The 21,960-nt window shown below is 39.4% G+C and overlaps 1 protein-coding gene across 1 annotated transcript in view; it reads right to left on the reverse strand.

Moving 5' to 3' along the window:
• LOC106088346 (uncharacterized) overlaps positions 1-21,960 on the reverse strand; it is a 331,585-nt gene that overhangs the window by 89,350 nt on the left and 220,275 nt on the right. The window contains exon 3 of the mRNA XM_059361089.1: positions 2,661-2,827. Coding sequence (XP_059217072.1) covers positions 2,661-2,751 — 91 coding nt within the window. The 5' untranslated portion in view covers positions 2,752-2,827. The remainder of the gene's footprint in view (positions 1-2,660; positions 2,828-21,960) is intronic.

Consider the following 21,960-nt stretch of genomic DNA (forward strand, 5'->3'; position numbering starts at 1 on the left):
CCCAAATTTGGGACAAAGAGTTGTGTTAGACTCTGCGACATTTTTCTGCAACTCGATTTAAAGTCTTGGCCTAATGAAAGGCGTATTTATAATCCGATTTCACTGAAATTTGACACTGTGAATTATGTTAGGCTTTTCGACATCCGTGTCGTATACGATTCAGATCGGTTTATTATATCCACCATCGAAGAATGGGGGCATATTCATTTTGTCATTCCGTTTGCAACACATCGAAATATCCATTTGCGACCCTATAAAGTATATATATTCTTGATCAGCGTAAAAATCTAAGACGATCTAGACATGTACGTCCGTCTGTCTGTTTAAATCACGCTACAGTCTTTAAAAATAAAGATATTGAGCTGAAACTTTGCACAGATTCTTTTTTTTCCATATATTTTGATATAGCCCTATAGATTTAGGGTCTTAGGCCCTTAAAAGCAACATTTATTATCCGATTTTGCTGCAATTTGGGACCGTGAGTTGTGTTAGGCCGTTCGACATATTTTGTCAATTTGATTCAAATCGGTTCAGATTTGGATATAGCTGCCGTATAGACCGATCTCTCGATTTAAGGTTTTGGTCCCATAAAAGTAGGCATTTATTGTCAAATTTTGCTGAAATTTGGGACAGTGAGTTTAATTACGCTCTTCGACGTCCTTCTTTAACTTGACCTAGATCGGTTCAGATTTGGATATAGCTGCCATATAGACTGATCCTCCGATTTATGGTCTTTGGCCTATAAAAAGATTATTTATTGTCCGATTTCGCCGAAATTTGGGAATATGTTGAGGGGCTTAACTTAGGCTCTTCGACGTCCTTCTTCAGATCGGTCCAGATTTAATATAGCTGCCATATAGACCGATCTCTCGGTTTTAGGTTTTGGGTCCATAAAAGCCACATTTATTATCCGATTTTGCTGAAATTTGGGACAGTAAATTGTGTTAGGATCTTTGATATCCCTCATTATTATACCCTCCACCATAAGATGGGGGGTATACTAATTTCGTCATTCTGTTTGTAACTACTCGAAATATTCGTCTGAGACCCCATAAAGTATATATATTCTTGATCGTCGTGACATTTTATGTCGATCTAGCCATGTCCGTCCGTCTGTCCGTCCGTCCGTCCGTCCGTCTGTCTGTCGAAAGCACGGTAACTTCCGAAGGAGTAAAGCTAGCCGCTTGAAATTTTGCACAAATACTTCTTATTAGTGTAGATCGGTTAGTATTGTTAATGGGCCATATCGGTCCATATTTTGATATAGCTGCCATATAAACCGATCTTGGGTCTTGACTTCTTGGGCCTCTAGAGTGCGCAATTGTTATCCGATTTGAATCAAATTTTGTACGACGTGTTTTGTTATGATGTCCAACAACTGTGTCAAGTGTGGTTCAAATCGGTTCATAACCTGATATAGCTATCATATAAACAGATCTGGGGACTTGACTTCTTGAGCTTCTTGAGGGCGCAATTCCTATCCGATTTGGCTGAAATTTTTCACGAAGTATTTTATTCTTGCTTTCAACAATTGTGGCAAATAAGGTTTAAATCGGTTCATAATCTGATATAGCTGCCACATAAACAGATCTGGGATCTTGAATTCTTGAGCCTCTAGAGGTCGCAACTATTATCCGATTTGCCTGAAATTTTTTACTACGGATCCTCTCATGACCATCAACATACGTGTTTATTATGATCTGAATCGGTCTATAGCCCGATACAGCTCCCATATAAATCGATCTCTCTTTTTTACTTCTTGAGCCCTCAAAGGGCGAAATTCTTATTCGAATCGGCTGACATTTTACACAGGTCTCCAGAATGTAATTTAATTGTGGTCCAAACCGGACCATATCTTGATATCGCTCTAATAGCAGAGCAAATCTTTTCTTATATCCTTTTTTCCCAAAGAAGAGATGCCCGGAAAATAACTCGACAAATGCGATCCATGGAAGAGGGTACGTAAGATTCGGCCCGGCCGAACTTAGCACGCTTTTTCTTGTTTTGTTTTATTTTTACCATAACGAATACAGTAGATCGTAATACAAAACCATAATGGGTTCTGCGAAAATGGTAGGCTTTTATATAATTGTGTATTATAACGGAATAAATCAAAATATGCTTTGAGGTGTTGAACTGAGTTATGCTTACAATTCGTAAAAATCTGATTTTGAATTATGTTACAATATTAAATTTAGCTTAGCATCCTTTTCAATACACGCAATGCGTTTTAAAAGTTTGATGTTAAATTAATTTGTTAATAAAGAAAAACTATTTGAAGCACCGAATAACATGTTCCATGTACAATAATGGAAAGTATATTCTAGAAAAAGATTTATATAATTTTTTGTCACAGATTCTTGAAAGAATTTATCGCAAAAACAAGCTCTTTTGTCGTAAACAAAGCCCAACGTTTTTCAGAAAAGAAGTATACTTGGCGAAAATTTCCTTTATATCAAACGAATTATTTTTTGCGTAAATATCCATATATGGAAAGATCGAGGCCATAGATATTGAAGAGCCTAACACAGCTATCTAGACTTGATACGGTAGTGGGCATAAAAAGTTATGAACTCTCATAAGAAAATATGTAAAGTATTAGCTGTATAACCTAATTGTAAAATATGTATTAAAATCATAGCTCACAACTCATAACTTACCGCTGACAAAAATCAATAACAGAAAGCAAGTCTCGCAAACGCCTCGTATCATTGTTCTCTGATGGGTTTTGATTAAATTGGAGATAATCATTCAGTTGACAACCTTCATTAATTGTTGTCCCAGGATGCTAATTTCATCCGCCTGATACGCGTATTTGGATTTAAAACTGTAAATAAAAATGGAAAAAAATTGTGTTATATTAAGACAACTGGGAACAAATTTAACGGAAAAATTGATTAATAAATGCTAAGAACAATAAATATTCTGTGACTCTAGGATCTCAAGAAGTCAAATCTGCGAATTGGTTTATATCGGAGCTGTGGGGGCTCAGTTTATAGACTTATTCGGATCATACATGGCACAGATATTACAAGTCATTACAGAAGTTCTTGTGCCAAATTTCAGCCAAATCAGATGTAAATTGAGGTTTCTGGGGACTAAAAAATTCAAAATCGGAGATTGGTTTATATGGGGCCTCCTAGCTGGACCGGGCCCGCTCCGCTGCGCCTTCTTCTACTTCATATGTAACAACGTTTTCATTGGAATATTTATTTTCGAGAATTAAAAAGCTTTTAGTGAAATACCATGCTACGAATATAGTATATCGCTTGACTAACAATATAAGCGCCTTTATCTGCATCCCATATGATCTTTATTGGTCTACGAATTGTAAGGTGTACTCCCCCCCGGACGTCCCCTGTATGACGACGATATACAGCTCATACAGCTCGTGGTTGATACGTCGCCTATATTCTCAATTAACGCAAACTGGTCCATATATTTTACGAAGAATCTCTCTCAAATACTCCAAGCACTGCCTCATCTGCTTTCACAAGTACCCATGCTTCAGAACCATATAACAGTGCGGGTAGTATCATTTTTATACCCTCCACCATAAGATGGGGGGTATACTAATTTCGTCATTCTGTTTGTAACTACTCGAAATATTCGTCTGAGACCCCATAAAGTATATATATTCTTGATCGTCGTGACATTTTATGTCGATCTAGCCATGTCCGTACGTCTGTCCGTCCGTCCGTCCGTCTGTCTGTCGAAAGCACGCTAACTTCCGAAGGAGTAAAGCTAGCCGCTTGAAATTTTGCACAAATACTTCTTATTAGTGTAGGTCGGTTGGTATTGTAAATGGGTCATATCGGTCCATGTTTTGATATAGCTGCCATATAAACCGATCTTGGGTCTTGACTTCTTGAGCCTCTAGGGTGCGCAATTCTTATCCGATTGGAATGAAATTTGGCACGACGTGTTTTGTTATGATATCCAACAACTGTGTCAAGTATAGTTCAAATCGGTCCATAGCCTGATATAGCTGCCATATAAACCGATCTTGGGTCTTGACTTCTTGAGCCTCTAGCGTGCGCAATTCTTATCCGATCAGAATGAAAGTTTGCACGACGTGTTTTGTTATGATATCCAACAACTGCGCTAAGTATGGTTCAAATCGGTCCATAACCTGATATAGCTGCCATATAAACCGATCTTGGGTCTTGACTTCTTGAGCTTCTAGAGGGCGCAATTCCTATCCGATTTGGCTGAAATTTTGCATGACGTATTTTATTTTTACTTTCAACAACTGTGTCAAATAAGGTTCAAATCGGTTCATAACCTGATATAGCTGCCATATAAACCGATCTGGGATCTTGACTTCTTGACCCCTAGAGGTCGCAATTATAATCCGATATGCCTGAAATTTTGTACGATGGATCCTCTCATGACCATCAACAAACGTGTTTATTATGGTCTGAATCAGTCTATAGCCCGATACAGATCCAATATAAATCGTTCTCTCTATTTTACTTCGTGAGCCCCAATGGGCGCAATTCTTATACGAATTGGCTGAAATTTTACACAGGTCTCCAACATATAATTTAATTGTGGTCCGAACCGGACCATATCTTGATATCGTTTTAATAGCAGAGCAACTCTTTTCTTATATCCTTTTTTGCCTAAGAAGAGATGCCGGGAAAAGAACTCGACAAATGCGATCCATGGTGGAGGGTATATAAGATTCGGCCCGGCCGAACTTAGCACGCTTTTACTTGTCTTGTATAGTGTAATCTTCGTCTGTCGAGAGGTGGCCTTGTTTCTTAACTGGTTACTTGGTCCAATGTAGCATCTGTTTGCCAGTATTATTCTTCGCTTTATCTCAAAACTGGTGTCATTCGTTTTGGTTGCGGCGGTGCCGAGGTAGATAAAGTTGCTGACTATCTCAATGTTGTGGTTCCCAACTTTCTCCATGTTCTTTATCTGCTCGGTTGTGCAAGGCTTTTTAGGAGTTTAAACCATCCATTTCGTCTAATCTCCATTTACTGCCAGACCCATTTTCACTGACTCTCTTTCGATTCTTTCAAAGGCTGCAGTTACTACTTCCGGTGACTGACCTATGATACCGATATCGTCGGCATAGGCGAGTAGCATGTGCTCTCTTGTGATTAGTGTGCCATATCTATTCACATCTGCATCTCGTATAATCTTCTCTAGCAGGATATTAAAGAGGTCGCGCGATAGCCTGTCTCCTTGTCTGAAACTTCGTTTGGTATTAAATGGTTCGGAGAGATTCTTTCCTATTCTTACTGAGGAACGCGTGTCAGCAAGTGTCATCCTGCATAGTCTTATTAATTTTGCAGGGATACCAAACTCAGACATAGCTTGAAATATCTTTGAACGTAAAGGAGTATCGAAGGCGGCTTTGTAGTCAACAAAGAGATGGTAGGTGTTGATTTGTCCTTCTCGGGTCTTTTCCAGGATTTGGCGCAGTGTGAACATCTGGTCCAGGGTGGATTTACCAGGTCTAAAGCCGCATTGATAGGACCCAATTACCTCATTGACTTTAGGTTTTAAATTTTCACACAATACGCTCGAGAGTATCTTGTATGCGATGGGAGGAGACTTATTCCTCTGTAGTTGCACATTCCGTCTTGTCTCCTTTCTTGTGTACGAGATATAGTATGCTAAGGTTCCAATCATCGGGTATGCGTTCTTCTAGCCAGATTGCGCAGATAAGCTGTTGCATACGCCTTATCAGCGAGTCGCCTCCGGTCTTGAATAGTTCAGCGGGTAACCCGTTGGCTCCTGCAGCCTTGTTGTTCTCTGCTACTTGGACCTCATTCTGACTAGGAGGTAAACATTCAATACCATCATCAGGGATTGGTTCTGCGGTATCCTCTTCGCCGCCAACGTCGGACACTAGCAGTTGGGTAAAATGTTCTTTCTATATCCTTATCATGTTATCTGTGTCAGTTATCAGATTTCCTTCTTTGTCTCTGCAGGAGGATGTGCCTGCACCAATGGGTTTAATGTTCTGTGGTAGAATTTCCGGACTTCCTTCTGACTCTTGTACATCTCAATTAGCTCACACTCACGAATTTCCATTTCCTTTTTCTCTCAGCGGAATAGACGTTTCTCCTCTCCCCTTTTCTCCCGATACCTCTCCTTCATCTGGAGAGTTGCTACTGATTGCAAAGTTGCTCTATATGCCGCATTCTTGGCTTCAGTAGCATCTCGACACTCTTGGTCGTACCATAGGTTTTTTGGAGGAGGCTTCCGGTACCCAAGTACGGATTTCGCGGCATTTTCCATGGAGTGGGCAATAGTATGCCACTGCGCCATTATATCAACGGGACAAGGAGTGCTTTCATCAAGAAGTTGGGTCACTTTGCTGCAATGAGGTATTGATCCGAATCTATATTCGCTCCACAGATCGATTGTACAACAAGCTGGATGAATGCCTTCCATCTATCACAACGTCATCAATTTGGTTTCTCATGTTTTGATCGGATGACAGCCATGTAGCTTTGTGATTATTATACCCACCACCGAAGGTTGGGGGTATATTCATTTTGTCATTCCGTTTGCAACACATCGAAATATCCATTTGCGACCCCATAAAGTATATATATTCTTGATCAGCGTAAAAATCTAAGACGATCTAGACATGTCCGTCCGTCTGTCCGTCTGTCTGTTGAAATCACGCTACAGCCTTTAAAAACAGAGATATTGAGCTGAAACTTTGCACAGATTCTTTTTTTGTCCATAAGCAGGTTAAGTTCGAAGATGGGCTATATCGGACTATATCTTGATATAGCCCCCATATAGACCGATCGGCCGATTTAGGGTCTTAGGCCAATAAAAGCCACATTTATTATCCGATTTTGCTGAAATTTGGAACAGTGAGTTGTGTTAGGCACTTCGACATCCTCCGTGAATTTGGCTCAGATCGGTCCAGATTTGGATATAGCTGCCATATAGACCGATATGCCAATTTAGGGTCTTAGGCCCATAAAAGCCACATTTATTATCCGATCTTGCTGAAATTTGGGACAGTGAGTTGTATTAGGCCCTTCAATATACTTCGTCAATTTCACTCAGATCGGTCCAGATTTTGATATAGCTGCCATATAGACCGATCCTCCGATTTAGAATCTTAGGCCCATAAAGGCCACATTTATTATCCGATTTTGCTGAAATTTGGGACAGTGAGTTGGATTAGGCCCTTCGACATTCTTTGTCAATTTCACTCAGATCGGTCCTGATTTGGATATAGCTGCCATGTAGACCGACCTCTCGATTTAATGTTTTAGGCCCATAAAATGCGCATTTATTGTCCGATGTTGCCGAAATACAATGAGTTAAGTTAAGCCCCTCCACATATTTCTGCAATTTGGTCTAGATCGATCAAGATTTGCATATAGCTGCCATATAGACCGATACCTCGATTTAAAGTCTTGGCCCCAAAAAAGGCACATTTATAATCCGATTTAAATGAAATTTAACACATCGACTTATGTTAGGGTTTTCGACATCCATGTTGTATATGTTTCAGATCATTTTATTTTTAGATATAGCTACTAGAAAGACCAATATTTTGTTACACACAATTGAGCAATGATTTGTGCTTATTAGTATTTCGTCCAAATCGGATCATATTTCGATATAACTGCTATGGGACATAAGGTATGCAATTCTCACCGGAAATTGATGAAAGGTGTTTTACATATATACCCGAGGTGGTGGGCATTCATAGTTCGGCCCGGCCGAACTTAACGCCGTTTTGCTTGTTTTTTGTCCGATTTCGCTGAAATTTGGAATAGTGCGCAGTTTTAAGCCTCTTAACATCCAATGGTTCGGATCGGACTATATTTAGAAATAGCTATCATATTGACCGATCTGCCGATAAAAGGGCTTAAGCCCATAAAAGCTTTATTCTTATCCGATTTCGCTGAAATTTGAAAGAGTGAGTAGTTTTAGGCCACATGCCATTCGACCGAAATATGGTAAAGATCGGATTGTATATAGATATACAATAGTTGTTATATAGACCAATATGCCGGTAAAGGGTCTGAAGCTTATATTACCCGATTTTGTTGCAGTTTGAAATACGAAATTCAGCAGTAAATTATATTTATTAGACCACTCAATGTCCGTGCCGAATTTGGGTGCATAAATTATCCAATTTTCTCCAGATTGTGCCGAAAGGGGGTTTACATATACACCCGAGGTGGTGGGTATCCAAAGTTCGGCCCGGCCGAACTTAATGCCTTTTTACTTGTTACTATTCCTTTGTTTCTCATAGGAGTTCTCATAGTTTTCCGGTGCGGGTTACTGGCCCAGCGCCCCAAACCGCATGGGCTTTGTGGAATCGCACATGTATCCCTCGTTGTGGCGAACCGCTTGCTCCAAGATCCGATGCTCGCCTCCAGCCGCCCCTAACCTAGGCACAGACGCCGATGGTAGCCATTGGTTATTTGAAGGCGCCAATAACTTGCCTTGTTATCTCGAGTATCATTGGCATTCAGTATTTAATTAAGAGCCGGTGCCACCTGACTCCTCACTGAGACTCTCCTCTCGAAAATCACTGACTGACCGCTGCCGCATTTGCAGCTACTCTGCATAGAAACGGAACATTCCACCATCCGCAACCCGTGGACGCGTCCGATAGCTTTCAGCTAAGCATCCTGTGATAAAGGTGGACACAACACAAGTCGGAGCTTAAAGTTCCAGCCTGTGTGGTGCTCATAGTTGTCCCGTGTCGTCCGGGCCTCAATATCCTACATTCAATTAAATTTTAGCACTGTGAGGTGTGTTGAAGCCCTCATAATTCTTGCCGGTTTCATCTTAGAATGGTCCATATTTGTATGTATATGCCATAAAGGCCGATCACTCTATTTAAGTTTTGGGCCCAACGATTTCGCTGAAATTCGGACTAGTGCGTTGTGACATTCGTGCTCGATTTGGTTTAGATCAGATCTTATTTGGAAGTTAGCCGAACTAGCTTTTGGGTTCACGAATGCCGCATTTTAATGAAATTTCGATGAAACCTAACCTTTATTTTAATTTATTCGTCATCACTCTCAAAAGTGCCTTTATTACAGCTTATCTATGTAATAATGTTTCATTTCATTTTTCTTCTTTAATGGTTTGAAATAATTTTCATTTCTAGAATACACACTCGATGCAGAAATTTTTTTCCATTGAACTTCATTTCATGTTCAACGAATTAATTTTCCCGCTTGAATACATTTTTTGCTATCTTTTTTCGTTTGCAAAAATGTCATTAAATATCGCCTTGATCAAAGTAAAAGAAAAACTCAACTTGACACTGAATAATTTAGTTGAACATTATCTTGTACTTCGATTATAAATTAATATTGGCGGATATACAATCATGAATATTAACAGATTTTTTGTTGCATAGCAAATTACAATTTTCGTATTCTTCTCTTATTTCCTTTTCGTTTTGTATGATGCTCTTGGGTTTAGAATATTCATCTTGTCTATCGAGCTTCTTGCAAAAACGTTGGAGTCCTTGGCGGAATGTAAGGGGTTCACTTGCCTGCTTGATTTTTCTTTGAAAAGGCCCAATCAAACTGGCGTGAATTGTTTCTATGATTGTGCTATTTGCCATCATACACGGCGCCATCTACATTTGAAGTTGCTAGCGATAAATCGATTAGATTTTTATGCCATTGGGCTGTTGAGGTTTTTTTTCTTGCTTTGCTTACCACTAGCCTGGAAGTTCGTAGATCGGCTTCCGCGTCGAGAAGGTTTCATTACCTCGGAATTAACTTTACTCGGCCATTTTGTCATTAGATCCACACCAGTGAAGTTTTCTTAAAATTTAATTATATTTGGAGGAAGTCACAGTAATTTTTTTTCCTTTGTGTCTTAATATTTTTTTTTTATGACTGGTAAGTTTGCTAGCCAGACATTTGCGTTAACTTCCCTGGCTTTCGAGGGGTAATTTTGATAATTATCCAGATTCGGTGAATTTGCCAGCCAAATTAGTCCTATTCGGTGGTGGGAAAAAATTTCTTTTGATTTCTATAATCATACCGGATCTGATTGGGCAATTTTCCATTAAAAGTTTTTTTTTATATAATTGGTATCGGTGCCATCTCGCAGAAGCGGTGAGTCTGTTTAATTCGGCCTGGCAGAGAAAGGGAATAATTTGATTTGTGTCTTTTATTCTCTCTTATTAGGATTGGCACCAAACTCTGAATAAAACTCATTTATAGAAAGGTGTCAAGAAGGCACTGGTTTATGTATTTGGATCACGCATTGAGTGCAGAAATACAGGAATGCCCATCACTGGTAACGGCTCCCCACCATTCAGTCACATTAATTGAGCTTTAAGTATCAGATCGACCACATTGGAGAGTACATGTCATACAGTGCTATAAGATAAGAAGCAACAAGAATTAAATTTTTATGAAAGTCGTGCCTAGAACTCCCCGTGGTTTATTAAACTCGTTTGAAATTTGTGGGAGCTTGTGTAATTGGCCGCTAAAGATTACGAGAACTGGGAAAATTGTGATTTAATCTTGAACCATCAAGTAGTGCGGCAATTTGATGGTTTGAAGGCGAAATTTGTAATACGAGAAGTACCCAAGAAATTCTGCACACTGGCGTAAATATGCTGATTTTTGTGGATTTTTAGAAATGAGGAGGTTTTCCTATTTTCTTTTTTTATAATTTAATTAATAATTTTGGTCTTAAGCTGTTTTTTTTTTATTTATTACATGTTAAACAACGTTTTGCCTCTTATATCTAAAGTTTTAAGTGCTTAATTAAATAACTTTTTATTTCCCCTTGCCTTATATCCATAACATATTAATAACATACATTACATCTGGTTACAAGCAAAACAGGTAAACGCACGAATGCACATACATATTTTTTTTTGTATCATACATATGTACATACACTCTGTTCTGCTTGTAGCTAGACTTTGACAACAATTGAAACATACAGTCAATAATAATTGTCGCTTTGCAGGTCAATGTCTATCAACATTGTAGCCGAAACACAAGCCAATAGATCGATATTGTCATATTCTGTAAATTACTCCCCCATACACAGCCACCAGCGCTCATCGAAAGGCCTTTCGACGTTGGAGCAACATTTTTTTGTATGGCATGCTGAATGTGAGTAATGTTTATTTATTCTCTTTATATTCTATATTGCAACTTGGGTGACCATATCTGTTTCTTGATGAGCGTTTAAACACATTAGAGTGGGTAATAATTTTCGGTTATGAAACATTTGGTTGAATATTTTTGCATATAAATTTTAAGACTTTTAGATGCTAATAAGTTAATTTGTTTTTTTATATACTGGCACACTAAGTAATTTTTTTCCTGTTATAAAATTTAAGAATATGATTAAAGCCCAACTTAACTTACTAGTAATAACTAAAATACCATGAAAATTACTTATGGATTTAATAAACCTAAAATGAATTTGAACTAACTCGTTTAAGCATCCTGTTTGATTTGCCGATGGGCTAGATAGTTAGGCCACTGTGATGTTAGGGGTCTTAGGAACAAATTTGTATTTCGGTTGGCATTCCTATGACCAGGCTGGGAGGGCAATATGGACGAATCACCACCTTTACGTCTGTCCAAAGAAATGGACCAACGAAATCACTGCCTACATTTTCCCCCTTTATCCTCGTTCCTTTTTGCACGTATAAATAAAGTAATTTAATTGTAGCGAACAAATGGCTAGAGAAGCATCGAACCTATCCCTCCGACGAGCTAGTAGGCCGGTCCCATATACGTGCGCTAGCTTCTAGAACCACAAACTTCCTTCAGACTTTCGGTTATATGCTACATATTAAATTATTTTTGGCGCCCAACGTGGGGCCCGAATGAGATTTCCTTCTTTTATTACCACCATTTGGATCCTCAGGATTTGAAATAAACGTTCGGCTCTCTACAAAATATTTTTTTTTCACTTCTCTGTACTATTTCTGTTAAAATTTTCCTCTTTTCTATTTCGTGATTATTTCACAATAAGGATTTTATAAAGGATCAAGAATTGAATATCCATTCCTTTTCTACCTATTTTTGACAATAATCTCCCTTGAACTATCTACGAAGGTGTTGTTATATTTGTTATAAACTGGATGGAATGCAGTTTCTGGACAGTTGTGCTGGATCTGACCACAGCTTGTATCGAATTTACGACACTATACTATCCTTACCATCACCTGGATTTTGGAACCAAATAGATTCCATCCGGTCTGGTGCTACTTTTATTGTCTGTCTCTCTCTATAAACTTTATTTTCTTTTTATTGGCGTAGGTTTTGTGGACATTTTTTTTATCATTTTAAGTGGCAAACCTATTCTAAATTTCGGTAAGATCAAACAGGATGACAACTACATGCATAATTTTAATTTGAAATTATCTTATTTTTGGCTTAGTTTTTCATTCTATTCAAATGTTAGATATAATTTGAAATTTTTTGTGGATAAACTGATTAAAGAGAATTATAATATCGAAGCCCTTGAGGGATAACTTGTCCCTTTGGATACTCATAGAGAGAAATTCTGAGGAATACATCTATTGGATAAATTGGAAAGGATTAAAGAAATGGAAAGATTACATATATATACATTTTCTGAGTATTCAGAAAGAACATTTTTGAATTATTTACACTGATTTTTTATATGCCAAGATAATTAGTTTTGAGCGTTTTTTTACGTTCATTGGTATCTATTTTTTTATTTTGGTTTTAAATTTTTTTTTTTTTTTTGCAGTTAACTCGATTTTTGGTTTAATTTCTGTTTGTTTTGATCTTCATTAGTTATGGCTACTAATACGGTTGATAAGGGTGCGAATGAGGTTAGGGTAGATGATGTTATTACATGCAATGCTTGTGGCGAATCGATAGCTTCCGCGTCGTCGGTACGGAAGATCGCATGTGGCCATATTTTCCATAAGGCTTGTTTGGATAGGGCAATCAAGACAAGGCCTTTCTGTCCTATATGTGACACAAGGATTGTCACGGAATCAGGTACCTCGAGTGCAGCCCCCGTTAAGACAAGGTCTCAGGCAAAGCAGGCCAATAATCCGGTTTCGTTGGCCACAGGTCCGGCTCAGAATGTAGGCAGTGCAGATATGACTGGCAATGCTGCTAACGTAGCACAGACACAAGGAAGTTGGTAACAGACCTCGTTTCGGCCCAACAGGCACAGTTCATGGCTGACTTTAGTGCTCAAATGAGTCAAATTATAGAAAGGCAAATTGCATCAAGTTTCGCGGCATTAGGAGTTTCAAATTCACCCAATGGCCCATCTCGGCAACGTCAGACCTCCCCACAGCAAATGCAGACACTCCCTGTTGTTGAGAACCGTACATTTAGGGAACTTTTTGGTATAACACCGCATATAGATCAACCTGGGGGCTCTCAGAATAGGCATCCCCCGTCTAATGCTCAAGCTGTTCTAAATACGTCCTCCTATGGCAGCTCTTCGTCTTCTGACTTGACTTCTCGTCCAGATAAGGTCTTACAGATAATATCCAACTGGAAGCTAAAGTTTAATGGTGGTCAGAATGGTATCTCGGTTGACAATTTTATTTATCGGGTTGAGGCATTGACCGCTCAGACTCTGCAAGGTAACTATGATTTGCTCTGTGGGAATGCTAGTTCGTTGTTCGATGGCAAAGTGAATGATTGGTTTTGGCGGTATCATCGCTCAGTAAATTGTATCCGGTGGCAAGATTTGTGCAGAGCTCTTCGTGAGCAGTATCAGGACTCTAGGACGGATGTTGATTTACGAGAGTTGATACGGGAGCGCAAGCAAAAGCCCAACGAATCCTTCGATAGTTTCTATGATTCTATAGTATCTCTGACCGATAGGCTTAGGACCCCATTATCTGATGGGTTGTTGGTGGAAATCCTTAGGAGAAATTTACTGCCCGAAATCCAACATGAGATCTTGAATATAGAGATAAGATCGTTGCAGCACTTGCGCGACACATGCAGGAGACGTGAGTTTTTTATGCAGGATATGCGCCGTAGGCACGGGTTGGCTATTTCGAAACCTGTTCCACTACCCAAGAGATTATCTGAACTAGATGCTGACGAGAATGTTGTATTGACAGATCCACCTGATGAGATTTCGGCGATTAATTTTGTATGCTGGAACTGCGGGCAGGGTGGTCATCGATATCAAGATTGCCTTGAGGAGAGAACAATCTTTTGTTATGGTTGTGGAGCTCCCAATACATATAGACCAAACTGCGCGAAATGTGCTTCAAAAAACGGTCGATTTTGTGCACAAAGGAGTGCACATACGTCGAGCAGAGCGCAGACCGCAGAGATAGAATAGAGATATTGAAACGACCCGCTAACCTTTCTACTACTAATACCCCATATATAACCAGCTCAGACCCCAGTGACAGGAGTTTTCCCAGGAGAATGTCCGAAAGTAATTCCACAAATAAGGAACTATTTCCTTTTAAACCCCTGCACGTCCGCATTAGGGAATACAACCAGGCTCGAGATAGGATATTCAACGATTGTGGCAAGAAAAGAAAATCAGCTCTACGCATGAAAACTTTCTGGGGTAGAGTAAAGATTTTTAATAGGAAGTTAGTTTCCTCTATTTTGAACCGCCCATCCGATGTTCGTCCCTATGCCGAAGTCACCCTTTTTGGGAAAAGGATGCTTGGCCTCTTGGACACAGGCGCTTCTATTACATGCATTGGTTCGGACGCTGCACGAAATTTTTTGGAGTCAGGTGCGCCTTTCAAGAAGCTTAAATCTACTGTCCAGACGGCTGATGGAAAGGGACAGAATGTTGTTGGGTATACGAAGGCTTTTGTTACATTTAGAGATAGTGAGATGCCCATAACCGTTTTTATAGTGCCAGGTTTGGATAAGGACCTCTTTCTTGGAATAGATTTCTGGGAGATGTTTAATTTGTTGCCCGCTGAATTTCGAAACGATAGAATATCCTCTTCGTCCAGTTTATGCGAAATTTCCACTCAAATACCCTTGACAAATTCTCAAAAACATCGGCTCGATCGTTTGGTGTCCCTTTTTCCTTCGTATTCAAAGGAGGGGTTAGGAAGGACTGACGTGCTGTGCCACAGCATTGACACCGGAGACGCCAAGCCGATAAAACAACGCCATTTTCCCGTGTCCCCTGCCATCGAAAAACTGATATACGAGGAGATAGACCGCATGATAGCGTTAGATGTGATAGAGGAATCAAATAGTCCCTGGTCTTCTCCTGTGGTTCTACACAGGAAGCCAGGTAAAAACAGGTTATGTCTTGATAGCAGGAAATTAAACTCGGTCACCATAGGCGATGCTTACCCCTTGCCCCAAATTGACGGCATTCTGAGCAGGTTACCCAAAGCTCAATTTATAACTAGCCTTGATCTAAAGGATGCCTTTTGGCAGATTCCTTTAGACCAGAAGTCACGAGAAAAGACAGCATTTACCGTCCCGGGGAGGCCGTTGTACCACTTTAAGGTTATGCCCTTCGGGTTGTGTAACGCTCCCCAGACCATGTCCCGTTTGATGGATAAGGTCATACCTCCGGATTTAAGGGCGGAAGTGTTTGTCTACCTTGATGATCTTCTGGTCATATCGGAATCTTTCGAGAGGCATCTACAGGTACTAGGCTCTGTAGCTAACAAGATTCGTGAATCTGGTCTTACCATTAACATTGAGAAAAGCCATTTTTGTGTCCCAGAAGTAAAGTATTTAGGCCATGTGGTGGGTAATGGGGTTATTCGAACCGATCCGGAAAAAGTGTCCGCCATCACTGAGTTTCCTGCACCGAGATCGGTAAAACAAGTTCGCAGGTTTTTAGGCATGACAGGATGGTATAGAAAGTTTATCAGGGACTATGCATCTATTACTACGCCTATAACTGATTTGTTAAAAGGTAAAAAGAAATTTGTATGGACCGAGGAAGCCCAAAAAGCTTTTGAGGTTTTAAAGTCTCACTTGTGCTCAGCACCTGTTTTACATAGCCCCAATTTCTCGCAGCCTTTTTATATACACTGCGATGCCAGCAAAACAGGTATAGGAAGCGTACTGGTACAGAAGAATGCGGAGGGTGAAGAAGTTCCTATCGCCTTTATGTCGAAGAAACTCAACAAAGCCCAACGCAACTATTCGGTTACCGAACAGGAATGCTTAGCAGCAATGCTAAGTGTTAAAAAATTTAGACCTTATGTCGAAGGACATGAGTTCACTATCATCACTGACCATGCGTCATTGAAGTGGCTCATGTCCCAGACTGATCTAAGTACAAGGTTGGCTCGGTGGGCTTTAAAACTTCAGGGATACAAATTTAACATTCAGCATAGGCGCGGTAGTTTGAACATAGTCCCTGACACACTTTCTAGGGCCAATACGGAGGACATGTCCGCTCTAGGTCTGCAAAGTCTGTCTGCCATTGATGTTGACTCTGGGTTCTTCGTAGACTTAAACTCTACGCATTTTAAGTCGGATGAGTACCGACAACTGCTGGACCAAATGGGAAGGAATAAAGAACAATTTCCCGACATTAGAATTGTGGACGGATATTTATATCGACGGACTGAACATGCGACTGGTGAACAGATTCACGATGATCTTGTATGGAAGCTTTGGGTACCGCGAGAATTAGTACCTGATGTGCTAAGGAGAGCACACGATAATCCGTTGTCGTCACATTGTGGAATAAATAAAACTCTAGCCAGAATCCGTCAATTTTTCTTTTGGCCCAACTTGGCCGTTGACGTTAAAGAGTACGTTAATAGTTGCGAGGTGTGTAAATCTGTAAAGCATCCGAATATAGTTCTTCGACCTCCAATGGGTAAGACCCCTGAAACCTGTAGGTTTTTCCAGAAACTCTATGTTGATTTTTTAGGTCCGTATCCCCGAACAAGAACAGGTCATATAGGCATCTTTATAGCTCTGGACCACTTCTCTAAATTTCCATTCCTTAAACCAATCAAGAAGTTTACCTCAGACATTGTCGTGAAGTACCTTGAGGGTGACCTTTTTCACACCTTTGGGGTACCAGAAACCATCGTATCCGACAATGGTTCCCAATTTAAATCGGTTGGTTTTAATCAGCTATTGAAAAGATATGGCGTTAGTCATGTTTATACGGCCATCCACTCCCCTCAGGCCAACGCTTCGGAGAGGGTCAATCGCTCTGTATTAGCTGGTATAAAATCCTACATTGAACCCAACCAAAGGAACTGGGACGAGTTGTTAAGTAGCATATGTTGCTCATTGCGTTCATCGAAACATTCGGCTATTGGTACCTCCCCCTATTATTTGGCATTTGGACAGAACATGATCACCAATGGTGCAGTGTACCCTTTACTTCGCCAGCTGGAACTGTTAGAAGACCGTTCTGTTAGGTTTGATCGGAACGATTCAAGGGACATCATGGCTAAAAGGGCTGCTGAATCTGCTCAGAGGCAATTCTTGAGGAATGAGAAGGTCTACAATCTGCGTTCAAGGGAAATATCTTACAATGTAGGACAGGAGGTGTACCGTAGGAACTTTAGGCAAAGTAACTTCGAGCAGGGTTACAATGCGAAGCTCGCTCCTACGTTTCTTAAGGCGCGTGTAAGGAAGAAGATCGGTAATTCTTACTATGAGCTAGAAGATCTCAGGGGTAATTCAGTAGGAACCTACCATGCCAAGGACATCCGTCAATAGGTCGCTTTTGAATGTATTTGTTCGGCAAGTGGTATCAGCTTCTGGTTGAACACCCCGAAGTCTGATTTTGGCTGGGGGGATTGTAAGGGGTTCACTTGCCTGCTTGATTTTTCTTTGAAAAGGCCCAATCAAACTGGCGTGAATTGTTTCTATGATTGTGCTATTTGCCATCATACACGGCGCCATCTACATTTGAAGTTGCTAGCGATAAATCGATTAGATTTTTATGCCATTGGGCTGTTGAGGTTTTTTTTCTTGCTTTGCTTACCACTAGCCTGGAAGTTCGTAGATCGGCTTCCGCGTCGAGAAGGTTTCATTACCTCGGAATTAACTTTACTCGGCCATTTTGTCATTAGATCCACACCAGTGAAGTTTTCTTAAAATTTAATTATATTTGGAGGAAGTCACAGTAATTTTTTTTCCTTTGTGTCTTAATATTTTTTTTTTATGACTGGTAAGTTTGCTAGCCAGACATTTGCGTTAACTTCCCTGGCTTTCGAGGGGTAATTTTGATAATTATCCAGATTCGGTGAATTTGCCAGCCAAATTAGTCCTATTCGGTGGTGGGAAAAAATTTCTTTTGATTTCTATAATCATACCGGATCTGATTGGGCAATTTTCCATTAAAAGTTTTTTTTTATATAATTGGTATCGGTGCCATCTCGCAGAAGCGGTGAGTCTGTTTAATTCGGCCTGGCAGAGAAAGGGAATAATTTGATTTGTGTCTTTTATTCTCTCTTATTAGGATTGGCACCAAACTCTGAATAAAACTCATTTATAGAAAGGTGTCAAGAAGGCACTGGTTTATGTATTTGGATCACGCATTGAGTGCAGAAATACAGGAATGCCCATCACTGGTAACGGCTCCCCACCATTCAGTCACATTAATTGAGCTTTAAGTATCAGATCGACCACATTGGAGAGTACATGTCATACAGTGCTATAAGATAAGAAGCAACAAGAATTAAATTTTTATGAAAGTCGTGCCTAGAACTCCCCGTGGTTTATTAAACTCGTTTGAAATTTGTGGGAGCTTGTGTAATTGGCCGCTAAAGATTACGAGAACTGGGAAAATTGTGATTTAATCTTGAACCATCAAGTAGTGCGGCAATTTGATGGTTTGAAGGCGAAATTTGTAATACGAGAAGTACCCAAGAAATTCTGCACACTGGCGTAAATATGCTGATTTTTGTGGATTTTTAGAAATGAGGAGGTTTTCCTATTTTCTTTTTTTATAATTTAATTAATAATTTTGGTCTTAAGCTGTTTTTTTTTTATTTATTACATGTTAAACAACGTTTTGCCTCTTATATCTAAAGTTTTAAGTGCTTAATTAAATAACTTTTTATTTCCCCTTGCCTTATATCCATAACATATTAATAACATACATTACATCTGGTTACAAGCAAAACAGGTAAACGCACGAATGCACATACATATTTTTTTTTGTATCATACATATGTACATACACTCTGTTCTGCTTGTAGCTAGACTTTGACAACAATTGAAACATACAGTCAATAATAATTGTCGCTTTGCAGGTCAATGTCTATCAACATTGTAGCCGAAACACAAGCCAATAGATCGATATTGTCATATTCTGTAAATTACTCCCCCATACACAGCCACCAGCGCTCATCGAAAGGCCTTTCGACGTTGGAGCAACATTTTTTTGTATGGCATGCTGAATGTGAGTAATGTTTATTTATTCTCTTTATATTCTATATTGCAACTTGGGTGACCATATCTGTTTCTTGATGAGCGTTTAAACACATTAGAGTGGGTAATAATTTTCGGTTATGAAACATTTGGTTGAATATTTTTGCATATAAATTTTAAGACTTTTAGATGCTAATAAGTTAATTTGTTTTTTTATATACTGGCACACTAAGTAATTTTTTTCCTGTTATAAAATTTAAGAATATGATTAAAGCCCAACTTAACTTACTAGTAATAACTAAAATACCATGAAAATTACTTATGGATTTAATAAACCTAAAATGAATTTGAACTAACTCGTTTAAGCATCCTGTTTGATTTGCCGATGGGCTAGATAGTTAGGCCACTGTGATGTTAGGGGTCTTAGGAACAAATTTGTATTTCGGTTGGCATTCCTATGACCAGGCTGGGAGGGCAATATGGACGAATCACCACCTTTACGTCTGTCCAAAGAAATGGACCAACGAAATCACTGCCTACATTTTCCCCCTTTATCCTCGTTCCTTTTTGCACGTATAAATAAAGTAATTTAATTGTAGCGAACAAATGGCTAGAGAAGCATCGAACCTATCCCTCCGACGAGCTAGTAGGCCGGTCCCATATACGTGCGCTAGCTTCTAGAACCACAAACTTCCTTCAGACTTTCGGTTATATGCTACAGGAAGAAAGAAAACGTATTCAAAATATTTCCAGTTGAATGAAGTAAAGAATTATATATGATAAAAAGGCGGAATAAATTCTTGAGAAAAATGGCAGTCAAGCAAAAAGTTAATGGCACATGAAGCTATCAGCATTCGTCGAAGAAGAATACCATGTAAAATGCAATGTCTGATATATTGTATTACCAACTGACTGAGTGTACTTAACATAACAAATTGAGTTTGACTGAATATCGACTGTATGGCTGCAATATATTGCATTTATAAGAAAAACTTGATATCATATGCGCATGTTATTAAATTGATTTATAGCTTACTAATATCTAGTCAAGCTGAAAATAGGCTATAAAATCCAGTTGAAAAATCTAAAAATCAAAACAAAACAAGTAAAAGCGTGCTAAGTTCGGCCGGGCCGAATCTTACATACCCTCCACCATGGATCGCATTTGCCGAGTTCTTCTCCCGGCATCTCTTCTTAGGCAAAAAAGGATATAAGAAAAGATTTGCTCTGCTATTATTATATTATTACATGTTGGAGACCTGTGTAAAATGTCAGCCAATTCGAATAAGAATTGCGCCTTTTGGGGGCTCAAGAAGTAAAATAGAGAGATCGATTTATATGGGAGCTGTATCGGGCTATAGACCGATTCAGATCATAATAAACACGTAAGTTTATGGTCATGAGAGGATCCGTAGTACATAATTCCAGGCAAATCGGATAATAATTGCGACCTCTAGAGGCTCAAGAAGTCAAGATCCCAGATCGGTTAATATGGCAGCTATATCAGGTTATGGACCGATTTGAACCATACTTAGCACAGTTGTTGGATGTCATAACAAAACACGTCGTGCAAAATTTCATTCCAATCGGATATGAATTGCGCACTCTAGAGGCTCAAGAAGTCAAGACCCAAGATCGGTTGATATGGCAGCTATATCAGGTTATGGACCAATTTGAACCATACTTGGCACAGGTGTTGGATATTATAACAAAACACGTGGTGCAAAATTTCATTCCAATCGGATAAGAATTGCGCACTCTAGAGGCTCAAGAAGTCAAGACCCAAGATCGGTTTATATGGCAGCTATATCAGGTTATGAACCGATTTGAACCATACTTGGCACAGTTGTTGGATAAAATAGCGAAACAAGTCGTGCAAAATTTCATTCCAATCGGATAAGAATTACGCACTCTAGATTCTCAAGAAGTCAAGACCCAAGATCGGTTTATATGGCAGCTATATAAGGTTATGGACCGATATGGCCCATTTACAATACCACTACACCACGACCTACACTAATAAGAAGTATTTGTGCAAAACTTCAAGCGGCTAGCTTTACTCCTTCGGAAGTTAGCGTGCTTTCGACAGACAGACGGACGGGCATGACAAGATCGACATAAAATTTCACGACGATCAAGAATATATATATACTTTATGGGGTCTCAGACGAATATTTCGAGTAGTTACAATCAGAATGACGAAATTAGTATACCCCCCATCTTATGGTGGAGGGTATAAAAATGGTATATATATGTCTCTTGACTTAAAGTTTAACAACATAAATGTCTTAATGTGAGTCCCATATGATCTCTATTGATCTATGAATTCGCGCGAAGGGTTTAGGGTCATGCAAGTTTGGATATTGGATGTACTCCATTCTTAAAGGACTTCATAAAATCTCGATATTCTCATGGGGATTTTGGGAGCGGAAAGGGCCCCAGGGTGGTGGTTGGTGTGTTCAAGAGGTAGTATGGACCCCTAGAAACGTGGTTCCAGAAACGTGGCCAAAATCGGTTATCAAATTCGTTTTATTTGAACACCTTATTGCAATAGTCAGCAATTTTGTTCCATTATGTTCATCTTGGGGGAGTGATGACTAAAAACTATCAATATCGTCCTCCATTCTCTTTGAGCCCCAAATTATCATGGTGAGCAAAT

The sequence above is a fragment of the Stomoxys calcitrans genome, chromosome 1 (genome assembly GCF_963082655.1).
Source record: "Stomoxys calcitrans chromosome 1, idStoCalc2.1, whole genome shotgun sequence".
Taxonomy (NCBI): Eukaryota; Metazoa; Arthropoda; class Insecta; order Diptera; family Muscidae; genus Stomoxys; species Stomoxys calcitrans.